The sequence below is a fragment of the Porcisia hertigi genome, chromosome 10 (assembly GCF_017918235.1).
Source record: "Porcisia hertigi strain C119 chromosome 10, whole genome shotgun sequence".
NCBI lineage: Eukaryota > Euglenozoa > Kinetoplastea > Trypanosomatida > Trypanosomatidae > Porcisia > Porcisia hertigi.
The window spans coordinates 292463-319859 of NC_090569.1; the positions used below are offsets into that span (position 1 = coordinate 292463).

At 55.8% G+C, this 27397-nt stretch overlaps 9 protein-coding genes across 9 annotated transcripts; all 9 read right to left on the reverse strand.

The window, feature by feature from the left end:
* Positions 1-1026: 1026 nt before the first annotated feature.
* On the reverse strand, positions 1027-3357 carry JKF63_07666 (uncharacterized protein; the record flags this gene model as incomplete). The annotated part of the gene is made up of 1 exon (XM_067903597.1): positions 1027-3357. One exon carries the CDS (start codon positions 3355-3357, stop codon positions 1027-1029), a length of 2331 nt encoding a protein of 776 aa, XP_067759078.1.
* A 1879-nt stretch (positions 3358-5236) lies between these two features.
* On the reverse strand, positions 5237-6415 carry JKF63_07667 (uncharacterized protein; the record flags this gene model as incomplete). The annotated part of the gene is made up of 1 exon (XM_067903598.1): positions 5237-6415. One exon carries the CDS (start codon positions 6413-6415, stop codon positions 5237-5239), a length of 1179 nt encoding a protein of 392 aa, XP_067759079.1.
* Positions 6416-8320: 1905 nt separating this feature from the next.
* JKF63_07668 (uncharacterized protein) lies at positions 8321-8854 on the reverse strand (the record flags this gene model as incomplete). The annotated part of the gene is made up of 1 exon (XM_067903599.1): positions 8321-8854. The coding sequence occupies one exon, from the start codon at positions 8852-8854 to the stop codon at positions 8321-8323; it is 534 nt and encodes a 177-aa protein (XP_067759080.1).
* A 1246-nt stretch (positions 8855-10100) lies between these two features.
* JKF63_07669 (uncharacterized protein) lies at positions 10101-11393 on the reverse strand (the record flags this gene model as incomplete). The annotated part of the gene is made up of 1 exon (XM_067903600.1): positions 10101-11393. One exon carries the CDS (start codon positions 11391-11393, stop codon positions 10101-10103), a length of 1293 nt encoding a protein of 430 aa, XP_067759081.1.
* A 1119-nt stretch (positions 11394-12512) lies between these two features.
* On the reverse strand, positions 12513-12827 carry JKF63_07670 (uncharacterized protein; the record flags this gene model as incomplete). The annotated part of the gene is made up of 1 exon (XM_067903601.1): positions 12513-12827. One exon carries the CDS (start codon positions 12825-12827, stop codon positions 12513-12515), a length of 315 nt encoding a protein of 104 aa, XP_067759082.1.
* A 1467-nt stretch (positions 12828-14294) lies between these two features.
* JKF63_07671 (uncharacterized protein) lies at positions 14295-15857 on the reverse strand (the record flags this gene model as incomplete). Its single annotated transcript, XM_067903602.1, has 1 exon — positions 14295-15857. The coding sequence occupies one exon, from the start codon at positions 15855-15857 to the stop codon at positions 14295-14297; it is 1563 nt and encodes a 520-aa protein (XP_067759083.1).
* A 1169-nt stretch (positions 15858-17026) lies between these two features.
* JKF63_07672 (uncharacterized protein) lies at positions 17027-17605 on the reverse strand (the record flags this gene model as incomplete). The annotated part of the gene is made up of 1 exon (XM_067903603.1): positions 17027-17605. The coding sequence occupies one exon, from the start codon at positions 17603-17605 to the stop codon at positions 17027-17029; it is 579 nt and encodes a 192-aa protein (XP_067759084.1).
* A 1232-nt stretch (positions 17606-18837) lies between these two features.
* JKF63_07673 (uncharacterized protein) lies at positions 18838-23442 on the reverse strand (the record flags this gene model as incomplete). The annotated part of the gene is made up of 1 exon (XM_067903604.1): positions 18838-23442. The coding sequence occupies one exon, from the start codon at positions 23440-23442 to the stop codon at positions 18838-18840; it is 4605 nt and encodes a 1534-aa protein (XP_067759085.1).
* Positions 23443-25143: 1701 nt separating this feature from the next.
* Positions 25144-26241, reverse strand: JKF63_07674 (uncharacterized protein; the record flags this gene model as incomplete). The annotated part of the gene is made up of 1 exon (XM_067903605.1): positions 25144-26241. One exon carries the CDS (start codon positions 26239-26241, stop codon positions 25144-25146), a length of 1098 nt encoding a protein of 365 aa, XP_067759086.1.
* Between the last annotated feature and the right edge of the window lie 1156 nt (positions 26242-27397).

Below are 27397 nucleotides of genomic sequence, written 5' to 3' on the forward strand. Positions count from 1 at the left end.
CACCGACAGCGCGGCAGCTGCCGTTAGATGCAGAGTAAAAAAAAAAGCATCATCACTTCAAACCTTTGAGTAAGATCAACGAAAACAAGACTAGCACGAGGGGGGGAGTGGGGGGAAGTGGGGGGGGGGGGGCGGGGGGCGGGGGGGGGATGGGAGGCCGTATAGTTGCACAGTGAACCAGACAACCCAGCATCCTTTCTTTTTGTCTCCATTCCACCCCGCTACCTCCTCCCCATCTTCTTCCTGCAGCATGTCACCACTGAGCAAGAAAATAAAAACAGATGAGCGCATCGTCTCTCTTGTCCATTGACCTCCTCCCCCCCAATACCCCCAATCCACACTTGGTGTGTGTGTGTGTACAACACGACAATAAGGGGGGGGGGGCAGCAGCAGCACCAGCACCAGCACCAGCACCAGCGAACAAAACTGCCCAATGCCTCGGAGACATATACAGGAGCCAACACAACGAGGGGGAGAGGGCGAAGGAACAAAGGTCAATATATAAAATGCAGCTGAACATTTGGCGTTATCCACATCCGAAATATTTCAAGGGAAGTTGGAGCGGGAGGTGGACACCAGAAAGCACAATTAAAGAGGAGGGGAGGAGAGGGGGGGGGAGACCTCAGGACGAGCGTGAGGTGGGAGTTAAATGGGAATTGGGGGGGGAGAGGGGGAGGGAGGGGGGAGAGGGAGTGACGTACCCACAGACAGACGTCCATCAAAAGAATCGCATATGATTTTGTCTTGTTGATTGACAAACCACACACACACACAGACACACACACACACAGACAGACAGACAAATTTAAAAAGTAGTCAAGACGCTAAAAACAGGCCGAGAGAGAGAGAGAGAGCGTCACGTCAGACACCACCGCTGTGTGAATAAAAGCCGGGAAGAAGAACGGGCTCCGCTACAAAAAGGAGATGCGGTGTGGATGCGGTGTGTATGTGTGGTGGTGGTGGTGGTGGGAAGCTGGAGAATCGCCTCCATTGTCTCCCCTGCCCCCCTCCCCCCTCCCAAGCCGTTCACTTGCGTTCCTTGATGGCCTCTTCCATAAGTGAAACAAGCGCGTCTTCCTTGTAGGTGGTACGAAGTTGGGCACCAAGCTTGTTCAGCACGTCTATACGGTTGTTCACGACATCTAGGACCCTACGGATGAAGACGAACAGAAAGCGATGCGAGCACTCCAAACTCTTCCACTGCAGGTACACCTCAACGAGCAGCGTGTCAGCCGGACGTGCAGTGAAGATCTTGCGTAGCAGCTCCTTGTACTGTGTGCATAGAAAGTTCACGTCATACCGCACAAATGTAAAGAAGGCCGAGGCACACATGAAAGGGCTTTGCTTCTGCATGTCGCTCAGGGCCGGGCTCGCGTGAAAGTTTTCGTTGTCGCAGGAGCTGCACAGCTCATTGAAATAGGCCACCTCAGGGTCGATGGCACCGACCAAGTCCAGCACGCCTTGTTTTTGCTGGTCATCGTCTGAGTCGTGGGCAAACATGCGTGGGGTATAGCGCAGGAGCGCTTGAAGCACACGGAAGCGGTCATGTGGCTTCAAGTCTTTTAGCTGATCCGGCTTCGTGTCGGCCTCTACGTCGCGCACCATGTTAGCAATGACCTCTATGCTAACGTGGTTCGCTACGAGCATGTTGAGCACCTTCGTGTGGAGCGAGTACGGAAAGACGCTGTGGCCGTGCTTGATCAGCGACGACCAGTGCACAAAGTATTTGGGGATATCTGTGAAGAGATCTTCTTCAGCAGACTTCTGGATGTGCTGCAGCAGCGCCTCCTGCGCCTGCTCTATGGTGAGAGCTCCTTTCTTCATGAGTGTCTCAAAGAGCTCACCGAGGCGGGTGCGCTCTGCCGTGTACTTATATGTATTGATGTATCTGCCAAGCCACTTGGTGCAGTACACCACCACCACTTCAGGGGGAATCGAGGACAGGATGGAGATAATCTCGTCGACAGAACTGCTCATGAAGAAGTCGTCCATTGCCTTTGAGAACTCCTCGTAATCGGGGATACGCGGCTGGGCTTCCTGGATTGGCGCCGGTGGCTGTGGAATCGTGGGGACATGGCCGCCGCGGCCGTTCTGGTTCAATGCCGCCCCGCCACCGCTGTGGCTGCTGTTATTGTGCGCAGTGTGACCAGCGCCTTCAGTGCGGCGCGCGCCAGGGCCGTGCAGCGGCACCCAGTTGTTGCTCATCGTCTCAAGGAAGTTCTGCAGGAGGAATTGGATGCGCTTCTGCGGGTGCGAGTTGCTCAGCTCAATGATCGTCTCACGGTAGCGCGGCAGTGGATCCTCATAGAACGCCACATCCAGGCGAGGGCCGCACACCTGCAGCAGCTCCATGAAGTGAATAAGGCTGTAGTCGGTCGGGATGTGGCGGCGGTGGCCGGGGCCGTAGAGCAGCGAGTCCAAAACAGCGTGCACAACCTTCTGACGGACCAGGCCGCTCGTAAACATTAGCCCCAAAAACTGTATGTTTGCCTTCTGCTTCCCCGAGAACTGCAGGCGCTCCATTTCTGCGTCCTGTGGTGACATGGTTACCATCCGCTTCTCGAGCTCCAGCGCCTCCGCCCCGGAATTCATGAAGGTGGAGCGGCACTGACGAAGCACCTCGTTGCGGATCATGCGGCCAGCCTCCTCGCGCTCGCCGATTGAAGAAATAAGATGTGCGATGAGCTGCACGTACAGGTGTGTGTAGCAGCTGTCCTCCGGCTTGGTCGACTTGTTGAAGAAAACTTTTATCACCTCGTCAATCTCCTCCTTGGTGGACTGTCGAATGGGTAGGTCTGTCAGCTCCTTCTTCATTTTCTCTAGGTTGGACTCTGTGACCTTGCCGAGGATACCCAGCACCTCGTTGTTGATCTTGCGGTCCGTCATAACCTTTGACATCGTCGTTGCGTTCTGCTCACGGAAGAGGTTGTCGCGCAGAGAGTTGTTCTCCATGTCATCCATGTTCTCCGGCATCTCCTTCCACATGGCACGGGCGAAGTCCATCACCTCGCTCGGTACCGGCTCCTGACACTTGCGCAGCTTGATAAAGTCCTCCACGTTATAAATGTGGTCTTCTGGGTAGGGCACATCGGACGGCGCAGCCTCGACTATGCAGCTTTTCTCCTCTTCCTCCTCCTCCTTGGGCAGTGGCGGCGGTTGGATGCTGGTTTTCGTCCTTGATGCGCGAGGCAGGCTACCGTTGTGGTGGTTTGGCTGCTGTATGCTAACGCCTGTGCCCAGACCGCCGGGCTGTGTGCGATCAAGGAAGGCAGCCGGGGGTCCGGTGCGCAAGGCCATCCCTCGCGCCTGCTGCGCCAACGGGGCGGAAGTGATGCGACCCGGATAATTTTTGCTCATGACGACAACAGTGCGACTGTCCGAGAAAAAGGGAGGGAGGGAGGGGACCGACAAAAAAAAAAGGGGGTCAAGACACACTCAAAAACAAGACGATTTAACTTCTCACTCCACAGTCGAGAGAGGTGGATGGGGGGGGGGGGGGGGAGAGTTGACTGAAAGCCTGACGGGAACCGCTTTCCCAGCACGCACAGATACACTTGTTTGCCGTGTGTATTTTGGCTTCTACTCTCTCACTCGCTGTGGTTTCTATTTTCCCCCCTGCTAGTTGCCGCAGTGATGAGTAATGCTTAGCTTGTGGCAACCGCTTATATATATATATATATATATGCGAGAGATGTATGTAGGCGATTTTGTGGTGTGTGTGTGTGTGTGTGTGTAGGAGGGAGGGAGGGAGAGAAGAAGAGGCCGCCGCCTCCTCGGTGGTTTTCTTTTTCTTCGCTTGCTGACAAAGAGAACGCCACCAGAAAAATATATGCTATACTTCGAGGTTGAGAGATGACAAAAAAAAAGGGGGGGAGGGTATTCCAGACTCTTGTCAGTGTATGAGGGGGCGGGACGTGAGAAACTACGTTTGCGCACGTACGCACGTGTGGTTGTGTGTATGTGTGTGTGTGTGTGTGTGTATGTGTGTGTGGTTCTGTTGGAGGAGAAGGGGGGTGGGGGAGCGATAAGGAGAGATCGCCAGTGACAAAGGATCTGTTTTTTTTTTATCCTCCCCGAAGGACAACACAGCCAGCACTTTGGGAGGGGAGGGGAGGGGGAGGGGAGGGGGGTGCTCCCGGATCCGGCTTCAATCACACCAAAATGCACACCCACGTGTGTATAACAATCAAGGGAAAGGGAAGGGGGAAACACGTACAGAATTCTTTGACAATTGATAAACAGGGGGAGAACAACAGACGTTGCTGAATCCGAAGATACTGCAGACGTACGTACGCTCGTGTGTGTGTGTGTGTGTGGAAGAGGGGAGGGGAGGGGAGTGGAGGAGGGGTAGAGGAGGAGGACGCTGTGTCAGAGGACGTTGCGATGCAAGAAAGCAAAAGAGAGAGAAACAATGGATGATAGGTGAGCGGCACAGCACGTATGCCATTCCTCCCTTCTCCTCCCTCTCCCTCCCCCCTTGACCTTGAGCTTGTGCACCAACAGCAAGCAAATATAGTCGAAGCGATGGCTGGCACGAGGGGGAAGGGGAGGGAAGGGGGGCTGGGTGCGAGCGAGGGAGCGCTGGGGGGGGGTGGGGAGGGCAAATCCGCGGCCTCACTCCAAGCGTGGAAGAGGCAATGCCACATACGAATCTGCGCCTGTCAAACAACTACACAGAGATCGCTGGTGTCCGTGAGAAGGACTTGTCCGCATTGGCATCCGAGGAGGCCCTTTGCCCCCCTTTTCTCATTCAACTTTGTTTCTACTTGATATCTAAAAAAGAGAGGGAGGGGATCGAGTTGGGGGGAGGAGGATAAGGCGACGTGGGGCAGCGCGCCAGCACCGTTGTCTATCGCTATCGTCCCCCCCCCCCCACCCCAACTCGACCCGTTCATTCAGCAGTATAGACGGGCCCTTCATTCAAAGGGGTGTCTGTCTTTCACCTTGTACATCTTTGTTCACTATCTCCACAACACCAATCGTTGTCGGTTCTTGATACGCAATCCACAGGGAGCAACACTCACGCGTGTGTGTGTGTGTGTGTCGGGTTAGCTCACTATGCCCTCCCTCCTCGCGCTTCAGGTCATCCAGCTCGTCAAGTCTCCCTCCCCATGTGCTACGGGTGCTGTGAAACAGTAACGCGGACGCATGGCAGAGTTGATACTCAGTATCACGGTGGAGACTGTGTGCTCTCACAGGATTCAGCTGCTGCTTGCTCCTGCCACAGGTCAACGTATCAAGACAGCCCCCCCGCTCCGCCACCATGGTTGAGAGTGTGAAGAGCGTTGCCGCAATCGGGGCCGGTGGACCCCCCTTGGACACCAGTGTAATAGGAAAGGCGCTGCACAGCTGGCACCCCGGCACGAAGCGCAGGGAGGATCTGAGCAAAGCTCAACGGTGCTGCCGGGGGGTCTCCGGTAGCGAGGGATTTCCCTGCAGCCCCGTTTGATGGGTGCACCGCCGGTCGCAGCTTGTTGTTCTTATTGGCTGTTTTGTATGTGTACTCGTTGCCAAAGACCGCCTGCACCGCGACCGATGCATCTGCAAGAGAGCTTGGCGTGTACACCCCCATCCGCATCTCGTCGACACCATAGCGAGCAGACCAGGAGCCCGGAGCGACGCGCTGTGCCTCGAGAGGATTTTCGGGACCGGCTAGGCGCACCAAGCGCTCGACTGCATTGACGGCACGCAAGAGCAGCACCAAGACGGTGCCGCCCTGCAAGAGAGACTCCACTTGCTTCCGGACCCAGGGGTCAACGGTGAGCATGTTGTCATCCTCACCGGGGGAGCAGGACTGCGACAGTCCCACAGACGACGGGGAAAGCGCGACGGGACGACAATGGTGAATCGAGGATGTGACTGCTCTGGTGATGTGGATGCTGGTCGTAGCAACGCCCACTGTGGCTGGGCCAATGCTGTGGCTTGACGACCCCGGCCCAGAGGGCACGCGGCTGCTGTCTCCTTCCTTTCCTCCGAGGGGCGGCGCGGCAAAGTGCGATAAAGACGGCGTCTCCCCACGATCTTGTCTCGCCCGCTTACCAAGAGCGGGTGGTGTTGAGGGGTTCGGCGGCTGGGGCGCTCGATGCCCTTGAGCGAGACGCATTATATTGGCCAGAAGCTGGCCACTCTCCGCTTGCGAGCTTACCTGCGTTTGGAGTGGCTGCGGCTGCCGCCATCGACAGTACCGCGGATCCGACTTGACCGACGACAGTAACGGCATCGTCACAGCCTCTCCCTCCCCGGAGGAGCTCGCGGACAAACGAGGCTCTACCGGGCGCCTCTGCAGGCACGCATACTGCTGAACAATAACGAGGGCTTGATCCAACGTCAACGTGAATCTGCGCTCAACAATGTCGACGCCATCATCCCGCAACTCACGCACGATGCTGGCATGCGCTGCTGAGCACTCTGGCATGCACACTAAGAGCGTCCACTGCGGCTCTGCCTCTTCACTCGGCCTGGTCGTCGCCGCATCTAACATCGGCGTATACATATGAATAAACGTTTTGTCTGCGAACACTTTTATTCCCCTACGAGGAGGGAGGTGTGTGTGTGTGTGTGTGTGTGTGTGACGTGTGTGAGTTGGAGGGGAAGGGGGGAGGGAGGGAGGGGGGGGGGTGCTGCGACCATGACAGCATATGAAGGAATGCGTGACGGCGGTTACAAAAGTGAAGGAAAGAGCAGGCGCGAGGACGGGGCATATACACGCGAAGAGTAGCCACCAGAAGCGATTGGAGGGTGGTGTATCAACAAGCAAAGGAGCGGAGCCATTCCGTCCGTAAGTGTTTGGGAGGCGGAGAACAACAATTGCATATCGCATCGCATTTCAGCTCTGGAATCTCCAGGTGTGGAAGAACCACTGCCTCCTTCGTTCTCCTCAGACTACTCAAGCTGGCGCAGTGGCACACACACACACACACATACACACATACAAATAGAGATGTGCATATATGTAGGTGTGTGTGCGTGTGTGTGAAAAAAAAACTTCAAAGTCGGCTTTCACGGCACGTCGCACCTTTTTCTTTGATTAGAAAAAAAAACATGCATCTACAGAACAACGGCAGTGTGTGTATTTATATATATATATATATATAAATATGTACGCCATACACACGAGAGGGTCCTACACAAATATACACACTACAGCAAAAGACCAAACGCAACTAATTCATGTACACGAGACACACGGGGAGGTCTCCCGTTCTCTGGCAGCCCCGAGGAAGAATAGGGGGTTTTAGGGCAGGGCGGCGGAGCGGGGGGAAGCGGGCACATTAGCGAGCGAGAGGACAGCAGCAACACACACGCTATTGTATGCATCCTACCCTACTTGCAGTTTCTGGCTCTCTTTCTCCCCTCCCCCCTCCATTTCTTCTTCTTTTAAGCAGGTGCTGTGCGTTTTTCAATGCACCTGCAGGACTCACCACCACCACCACCACCACCACGGAAACCATAAACTCTCCCCAGGGTGTATCACGTCCGAAGGAAGCCCTTCAGACACTTCTTCATCACCGGATCTTCATGTTCACGAGACCGTCAAAAAAAAAAAGGTGACAGACACACATCTAAGTCACATTGAGATCGGGTTGGGAGAGGGGGGCGAGGGAGCCACGGGGCAGAGCGCATCCCATCTTTTTGTGTATTCAGGCAAAAGCACTAGACAGGTGGTTGCGTGGAGAGGTGAGAGAAGAGGAGGAAAAAAGGAGGACCCACCGCGTATCGATGTTTGCTTCAACAGCATGCTAGCAGCAATCAATCGACCCCAAAGAGCGCGCGTATGCACAGCCACCGTGGCTCATCGCATCACACCACAGCACAGCAACATATGCTGGACATGAAAACGGCCTTTTGGAAAGATGTACACACGCATCACAGAAAAACAGCACCAAAAAAAAACGAAAAGAGGTTTCAAAAAGGTGAGTTGGGAGAGGAATCGCGATGGCCTGTGCGATGGGCTTGTGTGTGTGTGTGTGTGTGTGTGTGTGTGTGTGTGCTTGTGCCCTCTGAGCACTTCGTCATTCATTCTCAACCATTCCCTCGATCTTAGCCCCCCCCCCTCCCAACCACACCCCCACACAGCACCTACCCCTTACGCATCGTGCTGACAGGAATAAGAACAAGAACGAAGGAGATATATATATAGGGTGCATGAAGCTCGCAGCTTCTCTTCTGCCGCTCCCCCCCCCTCTCTCTCCCTCCCCCTCCTGCCTTCGTCTCCTGTTATGCCTTCCACTCGCTCATTCGCTGCAAGTACGAAACACACACCTTCTCCCACACCCCCACCACAAACACACGTTGGCTGTGCATGTGGTTTTTTATTATCTCAAGGGAGCTGCGTCATGCCGCTGGCGTTGGAGCGGCCCTTGATGCCGTCCAGGATGCCCTTGTCGATGAAAGTGACGATGCGCTGTTGCGTAGACGCGAAGGCAACGGCCATGGTGAAAGCCACAAACACTTCTGCGACCGTTTCTGCAATGTGCGAACCGCACTGCGTCTTTGCCACTTGCTTCCCACGGTTGCAGAGGTCTACAACCACATTGTTCATGCCCATGCTAATCGAGCTGATAATGAGCGTCAGCACCGCCATCACCTGGTGGGCGTACAAAAGAGAGAGGCGCGGTTGCAGACGCAATACCAAAACAGAGAGTACAACGGTGATGGCAAGCAAGATAAAACCGATGATGCCGGCCGCATAGCGTGCCATCACACCACCCTCTTCCTTCTTGACGGACACACCCCATGAGACCACAAGCATCAACATGGCAATCCCATCCAGGACGAGCATGGCAATATTCATGCGGCTCAGCACAAGTGCCTTCACATTGGCTCTGTGTATCTCAGTAAGTACAGCCTGCATTGTGACAAAGCGGCGTGTCGGAGGAGAGGGGGGGGGATGGAGGGAGGGAGGGAGGGAGGGAGAACACGCGGCGGTTTTTTTTTTAGTGTGACAAGGACGTCGAATGAGACTATCCCAGTGTCAAGGTGGTAACAACGCAAAGAGGGGAGGGAGGGGGAAAAAGCAAGCGAGCAAAAAAAAAAAAACAACAGGAGCAACAACAACAAAAAATCGGGGCGAGGCAGAATGCGCGATTGAATGTATAACCCGGTGCTTCACGCTTCCAAGAACGCAGCAAGAGCGCACTGGGATGGGGAGAGAGAGGCGGAGGGGAGTGGGGGGGAGTGGGGAGAGAACGAGAGAGCGCAATACGAGGTAAAATTTGTTGTGACTGGATATTGAGACAAATAAGGGGGGGGGGCGGTCGTTCCACATGTGTTCCCCCCACACAAAGCAAATGTGCATGTATGTGTATTTCACGTGTTTGTATTCACGATTGTGGCGGGGAGAGGAGGGGGGGGGGCGAGAGTGCAAGCGCCACAGGGGTTATGGCGCACACACACACACACACAGAGAGAAGGGAGAGAGGGGGTCCAAGACAAGCGAAGAGGATGTAAAAACGCGGGGCGGTGACTGGAGAGAGGGGGGGAGGGGGTGGGTGGGATGCACGCTTGCCCAATCTACATGAGGGGGGTGTATCCGTTGTACTGTTGGGGAGAGCAAAACGGTCACAAAAAAAAGGGGGGCGCACAAACAGGGGCATATATATTTCTGTATGTTGTGTCCTCTCCCGTAGAACGAACTACACAAATGTGACCATGCACACGTCGACAAACGCGTACGACTACTTTGGCATGATGTGTCCAAACGGTTTTCTCTTGTTGCCTCCCCCACCCCTTCACACACACACAGACATATATATATATATATGTCCAAGGTACAGCAGAGAATGTGTGAGTAAGACTGTCGGGAGGAGGGAGGGAGGGCATATTCGTGTATGTGTCTAGCGCAACGGCAACAGCGATAGCTCTCCGTGAGTAAAAAGCAGCAGCAGCGACAGCAGCAGCAGCAGCAGAACTGCTGGAAAAAAAAAGTGGTGTTAATGTACACCAAGTAAAAAAAAAAGAAGAATGTCGACCAAGTAGACGAGTAAAAATGTGACAACGACCATACGACACACTGGCAAAACAAATCGCAGACACGCGAGAGAGAGGCCTCCTTTCCACACACACACACACACACACAGACACAGACACACACTCAGTAGTTAAGGGGGTGGCGATATGCAGGTGATGTGTACCGGATGGTGTGGAGGAAGTGGTTTAGGATTGGCTGCCCCCTCCCCCTCCCCCCCTTTGCCATAGTCCTGCAGAGCCAAACGACGAACACCATCGTGTTTATGGTGCTCAAAGCCAGCTCGCATCGCATGATACTGCTCTGTTGACATAGTCGTGCAGAAGCGCTCTGGTATGGCCGCAGGGCCGTCGTCTGCCATGAAGGAGAGAAGTAGTCGCGGGTCGAAAGGCGTACGAGAGTGTTTCACAAAATTGTCAAGGGCATCTTCCTCTTCAGAGCTCACACCTGTGCTTTGCCGTTGCAGATCGCGAGTGGCCTGGCGGTGAGCGACAGTCGCAGCGATCTTGCGCATCAGCTGCCGCTGCTCCTCCAGCGGCATATGGGGGTATGTCATGAAGACGTCGCAGCGAATTAACCCCGGCACGTCACTCAAGTCGGGGTAGTAGAGCAAGTGAACCTCTTCCAGCAGCGATTCCAGTTGAGCTGGGGTGAAGCGGGTTGCGGTGCTCGGGAAAAGATGCCTGTTTTCATCGTAGAACGAGAGCACGGCAGATACGAGCTCGAGGGGGTACCGGCGTTGCCAGAGGCAAACATGGTAGAGAAGCGCGTTAATGGCCTCTCTGCCTAGCACCATCTGTTGCTGGACAGCGACTGCGGCACTGGGTGTAAGAAGGTCTCTCTTCCATGCCTCACGAACTTGGTGCAAATCGGAGATGAGGCGGTGTAGGACCGGCAGTGGAAACCGCTCGAGTTGCGCGTGCATTGCCACACACGTGATCGGCAGCGGCACACGCTGCTCCTCTGCGTCCTCGTTTTGCACACTGACAAGAAGGTGAACACCGAAGCTCGGCGTTGTGCGTGTTGAGAGCACTTGCACAAGTGCATCGCGTATGTCAAGTGGTGGAGCATCAGGCACACTACCCACAGCTGAGCAGCGAGCCTTTCGACGGTCCTTGGCATGTCTACGAGCACTTTTGAGCATCATGTAATCGAGGTTGCGCTCCTTCGCAATGCGACTCAAGCTTTTTGCATGCAGTATTTCTTCCACCGACAGATAAAGTGGGACGAGGTGCTTGATGCGGAACGTTCTGTTCTCCGTGTCACCGCTCCTCAGTTGCCGAACGAGCTGGTCAATAGAAACGCCAAAGCGGTCCTTCAAATGGTTGCATCGTTCCCTCGTAATAGGGCGCCACTCCTCAAGAGGGATGGTGACGTGATGGGGCCTGTCTTCAAGGCCCTTGAGGAACCGCCCGTTCTCTGACATTGCGCAGTGCGCCCACTATAAATCTCCTCCACTCACAGCATATGTTTCCTCTTCTCTCTCTCCCCCCCGCCTCCTCCTCCCACTTCCCTTCTGTACACTATCGCACGCAACTGCGTGTTAGTAGTGCGCTTCCTGCTTTCGGTGTGTACGTGTGTGTGTGTGTGTGTGCGTGAGTGTATGGAGGGGGGAGGGGGGAGGGGGGGAGGGGAGGGGAGGGATCGTATGTGAAAAAGGAGGAGGACAGGTATGGCACAGGCCACTACCAAATATATATATATATATATATTGCCGAGAAAAAACAATCAAAGGAAAGGAATGCAGAAGTGATGGGCTGCCTGCGGCAGTGTCGGGGAGTAGGCTTCATGCGGTGTTCACATAAGTAAACAGTCTCTATGCATACCCCATATAACCTTCAGCACTTGACGCACTGTAGAGGAGTGGAGAAGGTGGTGGTAGTCATGAGTGTGGGTTGACGGGGGGAGGGGGGGAGAGGGGAAGAGGGGGGGGGCGTCGGGCGTGAGCACTGATCTTGCATTTCTTTCACATTGCCTCCTTTCTGAGCTGTACGTGCTCATGCGCAACCGCATACATATACATATATACATATATATGTATATGTATATATGTATGCGGTTTATATCGTCGTGGTCTCTTCCCCGTGTGTTGAGGCCTTACTCTCCCGCACGCGCAAAACATCTGTCAGAGAGAGAGTGTAGAGTGCGAGTGTGTAATGCACCAACAGCAATGAATCTCTCTCGGAAGCTGCGGAATGTACAGGCCTTCCCCTCCCCCCCTCCTCCCTCATTGCCTGCGCCGTGGTACGGATGGGATAGATGAGAATGCAGGGGGAATACACTCGATGCTTGTGCATCCTTGTCTGTTCTTTGAAACTATTTAGAGCGGCAGCTACAACAGCACTAGTAGTTGCAAAGATTGAGGGCACCCGGGCTGATTGTCTTCGACAAGGGGAGGGGAGCCGTAAACACCCACAGACGTGCTCCAGCGACGTCTTACCTCTTCAGAGTCTCATGTGGGCGGGCTTGAGTGCATTTCTTTTTTTTTTTGTGTGTGTGTGTGTGCTGGCAGAGCCTCCCTCCCTCCCTCCCCCCCCATGCATGCCTAATCATCCATATCGTGCAGCAGCTCAACGAGCACAGCAGTGGACCCGAGAGCGTAGCGTGCTTTACAGGGTATGTAACGTGGAGTATCACAATCATCAGTGGAACAAAAGTGTGTGCTGTCTTCCCTTGCAACATCGAAGTCGGCTACTGTGGCACCGGCCGCTGAAGCAGACACGAGGTGGGCATCAAAACGAGACGGCGGAGACGGGTTGCGGCACGGATGCGCACCTTTCAAGAGGACACGCTGGCGAGAGGTCAGCGCTCCTCGCCCGATACAATGTTCTTCACCTTCCGGATGTTCCTGGACGCTCATCTTGGGCAGTAGAGGTGAAAAAAAAATATGTAACGTACACACATGTGGAGAGGCAACCTAAAGATGACCCTCAGAATGTGAGCCTGTGTGTGTATGCTGTTGATGGGAGGAGGGAAGAGGAGGAGGAGGATAGGTGGGCAGGGGGGGGGGGATGGTAGGACAGACAGAAAGAGAGAGGTGCTTCGCAAACGCGTGCCCTGGTTTGCCATCACGAAGTTGTACTTCACCTGCCGATGTGAGTCTCTGCGGACACATGTAACCCTCTTCAAGTAGACCGGCGACGTGGTTACCAGCGTGTAGGCATCGCTGCGGTAGAGATGACGGTAGACGAGTGTCACACGTAGCCAGACTTGATAGCTCACCTGCACGCGTCTACACAGGCAGACATCTCACACAAGACAGAGAGCGCCCGCTCGTGTATTCCAGCGCGTGGACAAGGCGGGCGGTGGGGGGGGGGGGGGGGGCAGGGAAGCCGCAAGAAAAAAAAACGTAGCACACTCAAGTCCGTGTTCTGCGTATTTTCTCTACGTGAGTCTATTTCCCTAGCTTCTTTTTTTTCTCTCATGATTATACGACAGCACGCGTGCCACCCAATCGATACCGATCCCGCCACAACCGTAAGCATACGCCCCATGTGTGTGTGTGTGTTTCTTTTTTTTTAAACTTTGTGTTGTTTCCGCACGGCTGAGTCGTTCTTGTTAGCCCACTTCGAAATCCTGTTGATCATCAAAAAAGGAGAAAATAAACATGAAGAGGCCTCCCCTCCCTCCCTGCCATTTGTTGAAGAAGCCGACAGCAGTCATCGCTGGAGAGAGAGACACACAGACACACACACACATCACCAGATACACACACACACACACACACACATACACACACAGACGCAATACAAGATGCGGAATAGCCTTTTATTTTTCTCCCCTGCTTTGTTTCCTAAAGCATCCACTCACCTACACTCACACCCCACCCCACACACACACACATTACACGCGTGCAAATATATATATATATATATATATGTGTGTCTGTGTGTGTGTGTGTGATGACCATGTCTATGAATACGCTTGCATTTAAACCTTCTGTAGGTCTACATACACTCATACACACATCACCTGCCCTCACTCCTCCCTCCTCCATCACGAAAAACATCCGCAGCGCGCCATCACACTACACCACACCTGGGATTTGATGCACGGCTGTCAAGAGAAAAGAGGGAGAGTGTGGGATGTGGATGTATGCATGTATGTGTGTGGGGAGGGGAGGGGAGGGGAGGGGAGGGGAAGGAAGGGGGAACCAAAGATGAAGCGCAGCCACCGGACATAAAGATGAACGGGACAGCTGTCTTTTTTCTTTCTACTCCCCTCCTCTACCCCGCCTTTGGGTTTTTTTTCTTGTCGTTGCCCCCCCCCTCTCCCCCTCACAGACACACACAGACAGAAGCGAAGTACCCGATGCGGCTTTACTGTATCACTTCGCATTTTTCTTATTACCGGTCGGCGCACCCTCCCCGCCATCCGGGCGGGTCGCTGCGGCCATACCGCCGCGGCGCAATTTTTTAGTGCCAGGCGCTGCGCGATCCGAAGATGGGCCATTGCTGTCGACTGCCGCCACCTGCTGCAACTGCTGTTGAGGCTGTTGTTGCTGAGGAAGGGGCATAGGCTGGGGGGCTGTATGAACCGGCTGCTGAGGCTGTGATGTCTTTGATGTGCGCTGCTGCTGCATGCGTGCCGGAGACGGGCCGGGAATAGCGCCCGGCACCTGTGGCGGCATCATGCCGTTGTTAACAGGATCCATATACTGCTGGTGCTGCTGCTGCTGCTGCACATGAGGGTTAACCATATGTCCACCCATAGGCCCGCTCGCGTTGTACGCCGCGGGATGCGGAGACATTGAGTGGTGCTGGTGGTGGTTCATCATGGCGCCGCGGCCCAGCATGGGATTCATGACGGGCTGGTTGAACTTAGGCAAACTCGGAGGCGCCGGTGCCTGCGAACGTGAATAGTGCGAGACATCGCGGTCGTAGAAGTCGACGTCACCAGGCCAGTCAGTGGGACACACGTAGCAGTTATCGCTGTTCGCGACAAGACTGGCCACGTTCGCCAGGAAACTCTTCAGAGGCGGCACGAACGGGGTGGCTGACGGGTTGGGGCTGTAGACCGTCTTTTGCTGCGCCGCGTTCACCTCGTGCGCCGGCGCGGGCGCCGGCAGCGGGGCAACGGGCTCCTCCTGTGGAGTCAGCGGCGCGGGCGCGGCTTGGCGAGCTGCACCACGGCTCACGGTAGCTGCGCTTGCTGCTGAAGTCGGCGCCGGCGCCGATGTCGCTGGTGCAGCGGCCTCTTTGCGCGTGGGCTGTGAGCTGGGCTTGTTTTCTTCGAGATCGCGGGTTACGTCCGAGAACATGGCACCCTCGTCCACGTCGTTAGCTGCGAGATCAGCGCGCTCCAAGCGGTGTTGAATGTTGCGCGTGGTGGATCCCTCAATCTCCTTCGCGGTGCGCTCGGCGTAGGCGATCTGCTCCTTACTGAGCTTCGACTCATCCAACTTCGTTGTGTAGAGCTCTTCGCGGTAGGTCGAGGCGACGCCGAACCGCTCGTTCGCCTTGAACTGATCCCATTGACCAGTGACATGGTTGTTTGCCTCCAGCAGTTCATCTGCCCCTTCCGCCGCCCAGTCCAGCGTCTTGAGGTCGTGCTCGCCACGGTAGGTGTGCACGTGACCGGCGCCCGGGGTCTCGGTGCGCAGCTTCATATTCTTTGCCTCCATCATGATGATGTCATCGTAGCGGTAGAGCCGCGTCTCCTCCGAATGGCCCGACGCATCAAGAGCGCCGTGCACCCTCGAGGGCACATTGCGTGGAAAGGAGATGAACACACCTGCCGCGTCCGCTGCCACATCGGCATCCGTACGAGACACAAAGAGACCCTCGCACACAGCTCCGCTGACAGTGTAAATCAAAACCTTCTGGCCTACCAGGTTCAGGAACAGATATTCCAAGCGGTGGGCATTACTACTTTCGTTGGGGCCGATCATCGCTACTGCTGCGGCTGCTGCTGCGGCTGCTGCTTTATGTGTACAGTCCCGAAAGGGTTAGGATACTGGTGCTGAGGAAGGGGGGGGGGGCGGACGAGGCTTTCTTCTCTCGTGTTTTCAAAGGCAACACCGCACAAAGCCAGCAGCACACAAAACAGCTCCTCGTACAGGGGAGCAAGGCAGGCAACACCGATGTAATTAATACGTGCGGGGGAAAAAAAAGAGATCGAACGCAGCCAGTGGAGAAGAAAGAGCGTGGGATGGCAAAAGAAAGAAAGGAAAGGTGGGCTCAGCGCGTAGCGATGCTATACGCACACCATTGATGTATACGTGTTTGAGTGACGGAAAGGGGGAGAGGGGGAGGGGGGGGGGAGGGGTGGAGAGGGGAGAGGGGGGAGGGGGGTGCAAGTGGTGAGTGTGGAGAAGGAAAGGTGTCCAGAGTGCTGACAAACATTACGGAAGAGATGAAAGGTGGTAGTGGGGGGAGGGAGGGGGGAGTTAGGCGTGAGACGGGGCGTCACGCAGGTCTCCCTTTGAAGATACGTGTATACACATGTATGGGCTGCACGGAAACACTCTAATTTTTTCTTCCTTCTCCCCCCCCCAAGACATACACACACACACACACACACACAAAACACATCGTCTATACGCCCTTTCCGCTGTCGAGCGGACCCAGAGCGGAGGATTGGGCGTGAGGGGCGGCATCTCTACTTGGGTTTATGAGAGCGTCATCAGAAGCATCTGAGCAACCCAATGCACCCCCCCCCCCTTCAATGCCCTCTCCTCCCCCTCTGTTGCTATGTTGTGCACTCTCTGCCGCGGCCAATATGTGGTAGCGCTGTGTGTCGCTCACATTATGGAGCGTGAAGGAAAAAAGGTAAGAAGTTCGGGTGTTACCCCGTGATGATCGCACAACCACAAATCCCAAATAAAAATCCAACGATGAATAGCGACTTCGCTGAAGCACAAACCGCACATCGAGTACCACAGAAAATTGCCTGAGGGAAGGGGAGGGGAAAGGGAAAGGGGGGGAGGCAAAGACCATCACCAACACACTTTCATAGAAGCACGCCCTCATTGAAATAGGCACGCTCGGACCCCCTCTCGCTAAGAAACAGTCAAACCCTCACACACACACACACGCACACGCACAGGGGGGGAGGCTTTCAAAGATACTTGTCCAGCGTCATGGCGGTCTTGTCCACACGCTGGATGGGAGGGTACGGTGAATGACCTGCACCCTTGCTGGCGTACAGGGCGCCCTGAAGATCCTCTCTATCGAAGACCTTACGACGGATGTTCATGTAGTCGTGACGTGCCGGATCGGTCATCATCGGCACGTCCGTATACATCTCCGGCACCACGCGCTGCAGTTCCTTTGGCGCCACTTCAAACGGCATCTCCACCACGTCCCAATCCCGCCTCTTCCATTGCTTGCGCAGCGTCTGCTGTGCACACCAGACATCCACGTTAAACTGCAACGTGGCCGGGTCGCGCTTGAAGAGGCGCCCCTTCTTTTTATGATCAATTGGCCCAATCTCGCGTAGATACGCTGTTCGACCACCGAAACGATTGGTGTCGTGCATTGGCAGGGTGTTGAAGGTATGCTGGTGACGATAGCTGAAAGGAGGGTGATCGAAGTTGCCGGTGGAGAGGCACCGCGATGCTGCGACTAGAGGCTCACGGGCCGGGGAGGGTGTCGCGGCCCCTGCAGCGATCGTGGCTAGCCCACGTCGTGCAAGCATTGAAGCACTGCCTATGAAGAAACGAAAACCAAAAGTCACTGGAGGAGGAGAGGGGAGGGGGAGGGGGGGGGCGGGTGATGACCAGTTTAAATCCACAAGAAGAGTGGGAGACAGAGGGATGAGGAAGAGGAGGCGGGGTGAGGAGGAGGGGGCGGGGAGGGGAAGAGCTGGCGCCCTCCTCCCCCAATTACAAAACGCAAAACATTTTTTCTTTCTCATCAAAGGGCTGCACGAGAAAGTGTACTTCGGCCGCTGAGAGCGGGAATCGGGCATAAATTGGGGGGAGGGGAGGGGGAGGGGGAGGAGGGGGAGGGGGAGAGGGGGAGGGGACCAAGGCCATCTAGTGAACAACCTCTCCTTCCCTACCTCAAGCCTCCGTACCTATTCTGTCCACCTTTTTTTTTCCTTTCGTTGGCACGCACCCACAGAGGTGGAGGGGGGAAGGTCTCCCGCCCCCCCCCTGTGACGTACATCCGCGATCGCATTTTTGTAGGAATATCTTTTTACGCGTGTGGGAGGACGTGTGTATGTGTGTATAGAGAAGAGGGGGATGCGCTGCCGCCGTTCAGCTCAACCGAGACCATGGTGATTGCCCACTTGCTTGCGCACCTGAGGATCGCTTCTTTCAAAGGGCGTGATGAGCCACAAGGACGCCCTCTTCTTTTAGTAATAGTGTATGATTTGGGGGGGAGTCGGTGTGCTCTCCTTGTGGGCTCCACCACCACTACCACCCCCACCCCCGTCCTCCTCCCCCGCGCTATGGGTGCACTTCAGCGTTATATAAAATATATATATATAAATATATATAAATATATAAATAAATCATTTCAGTCGCGGGGGGGGGGGCACCACCACCACCATCACCACCGTTCCGTCGCGAATTTGTCGTCCTGCAGTATTATACTCATCCACCCACCCACTTACCCATGCGTTGAGGCGGCAGAGAGGCGCTGGCGAACACACAAAACAGCATTAGCAAAAAAAAGAGTGGGAGGGAGGAGCCGAGCACACACACACACACACACACACATACTGCCAGTTGTGTGCACGGTATAACAATAGCAGCAGCAGTGTTCAGCTCATAAGTGTTACACTTGGACGAAAGCAACACACAGCTTTGGAGAGTCCTTCACTTCCCCCATCCCTCCTGCTGCTTCGCTGAGTACCCCACCACTGGCGTACACCCCCCCCCTCCCCCCAATCTGCATGGATAGGCAGATGAAACTATAGCACTACCACCCTACGAAGGGCACTAAGAATGCCCGCATGTCGCGAAGAAGCTGCTGGAAGACTTCTGGAGTATCTCCCGCGCCACCTGCTTTCAAAGTAGCGGCACTACTGAGAGCACACGCGATCTGCTTGATGGCACCGCGTGCCTCCTGCTGCTTTACGCCCGCAAGCCGCGTCTGAGCCGCCCCCAGTACCCTAAGTGCGATCATGGAGACCATTCGATGTATGAACGCACCAGCTTCCCGCTCTCCCCATGAGTGCAGAACCGATTGCCACTGGTGCCGCACGGCAGTTCCTTCTAGTGCACTGTTGTGCGCTTCGTGGTAATCAAGAACGCTTGTGAGGTAACCGGCAGCGCGACCCACCCATCGCAAGAGCCCACGATATTTGGCCTCCGTGCATACAACTCTCTTCGCCTCTTGTGGTCGTGAGTGCGATGGTTGCTGCTGTGGTGTATCCGCGTACCGGCCGGACGTCTCCCGCTCCACCATCGTGCAACACACCAGTGCCTTTTGGAGCTCCACAAGCGTTGGACACGTAGGCGGCATCACAAATCGCTCCCTTCGGTACCCGCCCCACTCTGCGATGTCAGCATCCACCGAATTCGACTCCTTTTTCGCGGCGGAGGGGTCCACAGAATAATCGCAGCCATCCACCACCACCACCACCGCAGGTACGCTCTGCCGGACTGGAGAGTCGCGTGCTGTGGTGGTACGAAGCAGGATTTCCTCCACCGCTCGAACCAACGCGGTGTCTTGTGCTGCAGTACTCGTGACAGTGAAGAGATGGAGCGTGTGCCATTCACGCTCCTTGACAAATGTGGTTGGAGCGAGCTCTTCGGCCTCTCGGAGGAGCTGCGCAATGCGCTGCGAAGCGGAGTGTGGGGCTGCCGTACCCGAGACAGCGAAGCGCTCCATCAGCACCGAGGCGTAAAGGAGAAGAGTATACGATCTGGCAAGTCGGCAGGCCTTGTCGGTGCCGCCTTGCGTATAGACGCTCAACGCTTGTGTAAAAAAGTCGTCTGCGTCCTGTGGCAAATCGTGCAGGGGGCCGACAAGCAGCGGCTGCTGGAGGGTGACAGTCGCGATGCCGAGGGCGCTGTCGAGCTTGCGCTCCACGATGCTGCGGTACACATCTCCCAGGAGCCGCATCACGTCTGCCCAGTGAAACATATCACGCGAGCCGAAGACGGCACCAAAGACGATGTCGTCGGCGGCCTTCTGAGAGGCGTGCAGATGCGACTTGGCGCGGTGCAGCGCCTCCAACGCCTTCGTGTAGCGTGCTGTGCGGTGGTGCTCCTTGCCGAGCAAGTAATACACAAAGGCAAGCTTGACAAGATGGCGGCGTGTGTGTGCGTCGAGCCGATTGTAGAAGCGCAGCGCCGAAAAAGAAAGACTGACAACGTCCGCTTTGAGCGTTGTGAGCCAGACAAGGGTGGTGGGCAGTTTGCCACCGCGCTGTTGCAGGCGTGCCTCCAGGCGTGTGCCGAGCTCCGTCAGTACGCGTACTGAGAAGCCACTTGCTGCGTCAGACATAGCGACGAGGGCAACATCGCCATACAATTCACAGAGGGCGGAGCGGAGAGGGGTGAGGTTCACCTGTGTGCGAGGGTCCAGCACCGTCGAGCACGACACAGGGACTGCACCCACATCCGCACCGCGGCTGCACTCTGAGAGTCCAGACTGCGCGCATGTATGTGCGGGTGGCGTTGCAGGAAGCATCGACTGGCAGTAGCTCTCCAGCGGCGGTTTCCTGGATGGCACCAGGGGGGCCGTTGTGAAAAGCGGTCCCTCTTTGGGGTGCTCTCCATCTCTGCTGTCTGGCGTCGCACGGTGCACGGAGGAGTATTTTTCAGTGACCGACGCTCCGCTCGGTGCCTCGGTTGGGTTGGCTGTCGCTCGAGCAGTCGAGTGCAGTGGACCCAACAGTTCGCTCGTTTCCTCGAGACGCACTAGCCCTTCGACCACCACTTGCAGAAGGTCCTGCATGGATGATGATATGGCTGTCATGGCCCCCTCTTGGGGCAAAGCAACGCGAAGCTCTGCGTTCCCCTTATTCGCCTTTGCCTTTGCTTCGCCGCGCGCCATCCGCAACGCCCGCAAGTGATGGCAGCCACTGCAGTACGCCTCCAGTGACAGCGCCACAACAGTGCCCACCGCGGCACTGCAGGCCACGAGGCACTGGGCATAGAAAGCCTTCATCAGTTGGCTGCCCTCTAAGTCCCTAGCTTCGACAAACATGTGCTGCAGCGGTATCTCGAAGCGACCACACAACAGCAACGCGTCTCGGTAGACCTCCGGTGACGAGCACAAGCCAGCCACACCATCGATGGCGGTGACCGCGGGAGAGTTTGCCGTGCCAGAGGAAGCGACAGTGGCTGCCACCTGCAGCTTGCGCGCTACCAGCACCGGTACCATCTCCACTAGCTCCGCCACCGTCTCGCGTGCAGAGAGGTTCTCGCGGCACGACGGCAGCAAAATGCGCAGGCTCCGGTGAAGAAGCGACAGCGCGTCGCCAGCCCTGTTGGCATCGCCGCCACGAAAAATGTGCTGGCCAATGTTGAAGCACGTCTTTCCAAAGTTCCAGTTGAAGCGGTGAAGATGGTGCGCCGTGGTGGGGGTGCCACCAATGCCGTATCCCGAGAAGGGCGTCGACTGTACCTCCCTCTCAATATAGGCTGCCCCGTCTGCTGTTTGCTCCGCGGTGCCCGTGTTGACACACGCAAGGGTGGGGGCGGTAGGACATCCAAAGTACTTGTCTGTCTCCTCCACGAAGGCAGTGGACTCGTCGAGGTCAGGCAACTCGAACAGCTCGACGTAGTCCGAGGCGTAATCCCGTACTACCGCGTAGGTACCGCCGTCACGGTGGCACTGCTTCACCAGCCACTGCAAGACACTGCTCGTGAAGCTGAGCGCCGCGGCAGCCATGCGCGCCTCAGTGGAGCTGAGGATGTCCATCGTTTTCTTCACTTGATGACTTTGGACGATACCGTCGTGGTGCACATATGTCCCTATCTGTAACACGTTCGCCATCATCGCGTCGAACCAGCTGCGCAGAGCCTCACGCTGCTCCTCGTCAGCGGAGCCGACCGGCGTCTTCTCTTTGACTCGAACAAGCTGCTCGGTGTTCGACCGCTGGTCCAGCACGATGGGGGCGTCGGTGCCGACAAGCACCTCAGTCGTATCCATGCGCCAGCGCAGCACCTGCGAGTATCGGTGCAAGTGCGCCCCGAAGTGGACATCTGATGAAGCCATGCTCGTGAGGCGCCGCTCCGGCAGGGCTAGCGCCAGCTGCCCTGCCGCGCCTGCCGCTGCCCCATCGGCCGCCTCGTCTGCTGCCGACGCGTCTCGGCCATACGTTTCTTTCATGCGGTACATAACCTTGCCAAAGAGAGCTTCCTGACGCATCTCACGCACCCCAGACGGCTCTGACGCACGCGAGTCGATCACCAGTGTTGGGCCAATTCGCTGCACGTGCAGAGCCAAAGGACGTTCTGGCACGTAGACCTGTTCGAAGATGGTGCGCATGGCTTCTGCACTAGAAACAATAAGGGCGTTCTGCTGCATATCCTTCCACTCCATCACAGCGTTTGCCAACATGTGCTGCAGCGCCACCCGCTCGTTGCGTAGAAAACCAGGAGCGTGTTGGTGGACGTTGTGGATGGGATCCAGTGTCAAGTACGTGCGCGGCGGCTGGTTGATGTCGGTGCCAGGTGCTAGAGGAGCCTGCATTGGGATCGCCTTCACCCCATCTATGCGCTGAACCTGGGTGTTGGTGAGCAGTTTTGTGATGGTAGACGACACGCCGCTGTAGATGGGGTGCACGCTGATCCGCTCCCAGCTGGACAAAGAGCGCGGGTTGGAGTGCGGCTGAACGCACGGGTCCGGGGGCGGCTGGTCGCCAGTCCTCCTGATAGCGGAGCCATTCGAGTCGCGCGACGCGGCGTCCAGGGGCGTGGCACTTCCACGCTGCGCTGTATCCACGACTGCGTGCGACTCGAATGGCTCCAGTACGCTCAAACTACGACACACAGTTGCATCCGCCACCGCCAAAACGGTCGTTGCGTCCGTAGCGCACGAGTCAACGCCGTTGCCGGCAGATGGCGATGGGGCCGCTGAGGCAGACGCTCGCGGCGCGCGCAGGAGAAACTCGAAATCCCAGCCTGCAGGGGGATTGGAGGCAAATTCGTGGGTGCCGGTGGCGGCGACGGCAGCGGCATTCGACGTTGGTACGGACAGGATGTTTTGGAGAAGGCGCTGCGGAGGTGTCCGTCGCAGCGGTTGGTTGTCCGCTGCAGTGGGCACCACCTCCGTCATTCTCTGCAAAACAGTTGTCAGCGCGGAGGACGTCCCTGTTGCCACCCCTCTTCCTGCCTCGTGAGCGTCGGCGTGCGTCTCTTCTGTGCTACCCACCACCCGCTCGGAAGGCTCAAAGAGAAACAGCTGCGCGTCTCTCGCCTTGGCCTCCTCGCGCAGTTGCTTGTTCAGCTGTCGCTGATGATAGCGTTTGACCTCTTTTCTGTGCTTTGTGCGGTGATTCGCCTTTCCCAGCCCATCCTCATCATGACGGCGCACTTTTTCGTCAGGAGGAGGGGCATCCGACGACATTCCCAGATGCTGCTGCACTTGTGCAGCTGTGTCGACTCAACCCACCGCAAGAAGTACACACCAGCTGGGGGAGACAGAGAACAATGGGGTGGGGGGGGGAACACGGGGAAGTGATGGCCAGATTTTTTTTGGAGGGTGTCAGCAAGCCTTATGGTGTGTGTGTGTGTGTGTATATGTGTATGTGTGGTCATCAACAAGTAGCGGGAAACCCAAGGACACCCGTCGCCCAGGAACAGCGGCTCCAAGGAAATTAAACACAGAGGGGGAGAGAGCGCACGCACAGATGCGCACCGGGGGGGGGGGAGAGAGGTACGTTTAAAAGCAGAAACACAGAAAAAAGGAACAAGGACAAGATGAAAGGGGTGTCGGTGATCTTCCGGGCCCGACCATATGATAACACCCACCCACTCACTCCACACACACACACACACACACACGCACACATGCCCACGATCACGAGCAGCGAGTAAATAAAAAGGGGGAGAGAAAAGAGGAAGAGATTGATATATCAAGGTGCATTCATGTTAATGTTTTGCAATAGAAGGGGTGTCAGATAAGAGATTGACACTGTGTGTGTGTGTGTGTGTTGACCACCAGAGACCCCACCAGACTCACTAAGTGATACATAGTGAATTTGTACAAGCATAAGGAAAAATGAGATGAGTGAGGGGATCCCCTCGGCTGCCACTCTCTCGTGCTCTCACACTCAGCCCCTCGCCCCCACTAGGGGATGAACCACTCTCACTTGCCAAATAGATGACATAGCCCAACACGTCTCATTTCTTTAGTGGATGTTTTCGGAGGAAAAAAAAAAAAAACGGGTCTCTCACTCCCCACCCCACCCGCTCTCTCTCTGTATAGTGTGAGTGCACCTGTGGAGAGTGACGAGGCCACACACATCCACAACACTCCGCATCACCGAGCCATCAACCACACCTCCAAACAGAAAAAAAAGAATCGTTCAAGGCGCTAGCGTATGCGAGCAACGCAACCGCACATACACACACATACATGGGAAGGGAGCAGACACACACGGGTGCACATATATATATATATATATACAAATACATACGGAAGAGCACATGGGGAACGAGATCCGTCTGTGTGTGTGTGTATAATCAGGTGCACTGCTCTGCTTTTTTTTTGGTGTGTGTTTTTTGCAGTTTTACACTCTTTTAGTCTCACCCTGAAGAGACGGGGTTGTATGGGGAGGAGGGAGGGAGGGAGGGAAGGAGGGAGGGAGGGGGGAGCAGAGAGGGGGACAGCGGAAGAGGTCCTCCAAGGGATGAGGAAGCAAAGTTGACAGCAAAGGTGTGAGCATATTAGCTACATGTAGAGATACACACTTGTGAAAAATGAAAAGAGGTGGAAAGAAAAAGCAGAGGCGGAGTGGACCCGAGAAACACACACACACACACACACGCCAGGGCAGCAAACACATGTAGAGACACAGGAGAGTGAGAGAAAGGAGGGGCGAGGAGATGCGCCTGGCAGAGAAAGAGAAGAAAAAAAAACACACTTGACGATCCCCTGGACATACACGACACTAGAACATTTTGCATTCACGGAATAAACTTTGACCGCGTATGTGCGTGTGTGTGTGCGTGTGTTTGCGTGTGAAGGGGGGAGAGAGGGGGGCAAGTGACGCAGATAGAGCGCAGGACAGGCAGCTGATTACATGCTCTGGATGAGGTACGCCGTTCAGAGTGTCATGACGCGATCGATGTTGCCACGGCACAGAGGGCATCGGTTGCTTCTCAGGCACAAGTGGGCAGCACAATCGTTGCACAGACACAGGTGGCGGCAGGGTAGGATGGTAGTGTCCTTCTGGTTCGTTAGGCAGACCACGCAGAGCCCCGCGTTCTCTTCAGCCAGAGCCGGGTTCCGGACATCCTCCTCAAAGCTATCGGCGAAGACATCCTCCAAGTTGTACACCTCGCTGCCTACCTGGAGCAGCTGCCTCGCCACTTTGCAGGTGAGGCGACGGACCGCCTGAGCCTCCTCACCACTGCCCGGAGAGCCTCGCAACTTCATGGCATCCTCCGGTGCCTCGAGGAAGGTGTACTGGACAATCGCTTTGTTGCTGGACTTTGCCCGTGGCGTCGATGACGGCGATGAGACCAACGACGAAGACCGTGACGCCCCGTGGGCGGGTTTGTCGGAAGGCGCAGAGCGCTGCGGATTCTGGAGAGGTTCCTTCGCCTCCCTGACCAGCACCTCGATGGCGAGCGGTGCGTAGGTCACCCACTGTAGCGTTGAGGGTTTATCTGCGTCCACCTTTTCCTCGTATTCGATAGGCCGGAGCAACTGCGGCAGTACCAGTGGGTTTGTAATGACGGTTGTGAGCCCGCTCGTCTCAGTAGTATCAAAAATGCACAATGATCCAGCCTCGACCACACCCCTGTTCTTTAGCCGCACACCATCGCCTACGCGGTACTCCACTGACACACCAGCGTACACGCGTACTCGCTGCGGTGGATGCGTTGCTGCAATCTGGAACCGCAGCGCAAACCCCTGCGAGCCACCCACGGTGTTTGGAGAGGGTGGTGGTGTGCTAATCAACTCTATATTTTGTCGGCGTGGCACAGCGCACGTGAGATCCAGCGTCGCGGCATGCTCTATAATGTTCTCGTCATACTCCACCTCCACGTCATAGATGAGTGGCCCTCGCGTACGGTCTCGCGCAAACTGTATAGATGGCTTGCCGAACACGAGATAGAAGTTGTGCGGGGCGAGGCGCAGCTCGAGGTCGGTGACAACGTTCGCAGTTGGCTGCGGATGATTTGCCACGTTCCCCATTGGTTAAAGCTAAAGAGCGGCAGCTGTAGTCCAAAAAAAAAAAAACACTTTTCGTTGTGTCTCTGTGTGCGTCAGCCACTCAGATGGGGGGGGGGGAGGGAGAAGGATATGCGATGTTTTTTTATAAATGGCCGTACATGAACAGGCAACCACCACCACAAAGCGGTGCGGTGTGTACAAGTGTCTGTTGATGAGTGAAACAAAACGCACGTGTGCACTTGAAGGGGGCCTCGAGAAATCAGAAGAAGATCAAAATGGTTCACAGCATCTCAGCGGCCATATGGATTAGGAATGCTCACGAGTGGGGGGGGTGGGAAGAGGAGGGAGGGGGAGGGGGGACGGGGGAAGAAAAAAAAGGGAATAGCCGAACGTTGTCACGTACTAATAGAGGCCTTCCCTCGATCCTCGCTCGGATGATGCTGTCGTGTTTCTTGTGAGAAAGCCAAGACAATAGGGAAGAGAGAGAGAGAGAGACGCGGACGACGGTTGGTTTGGCATTCCCATCCTGCCTCAGCACACATCACCATATCCTTTGGAAGTGTGTGCGTGTGTGGTTGGGGGGGGGAGGGGGGGGGAGGGAGGAGACGGGGAGCAGACATGCATCTCGTGGCTTTCAAACTTTGAGTGCTATATGCCCTTTGCAACTGAGACACGGGGATCGAAAGATGTGCCTTGATACACCAGTCTGCTGAGGGCGCACCTCACACAAAGGAGCACACAGTGTGGCATGTGTCGAAGTCCTTATTGCATGCATATTTTTCTCCCCCCTTCTTCGTTCGTGCTTCACTCTAAAAACGTTGTTTACATTGATGGCGGCACGGGAGAGTATAATACACGTATCAACACTAATCTCTTGTTTACTGGAGCGCACGCACCAGGGTATGTACATGGGGTCGCAAGCGTCGTCTCTCTGGGGTGAGCGCAGGTGCGTACCCGCGACACAAATAAGGGGAAGAGAACAAAACAAGAAGCGCCAAACCAACACCATCACGAGACAGAAAAAAAAAAAGAGTGTACGTGTAAGTGTGTGCGGGCTGTCTTCGGCACAGCAGCATGAGAAAAAAAAATGCACAAACAAGAACATCTGCAGAGACACAACCCCCCTCCCCTCCCAATGTGCACACACGCCAACATGCTGTGGCCCTTGGTTGTGAGC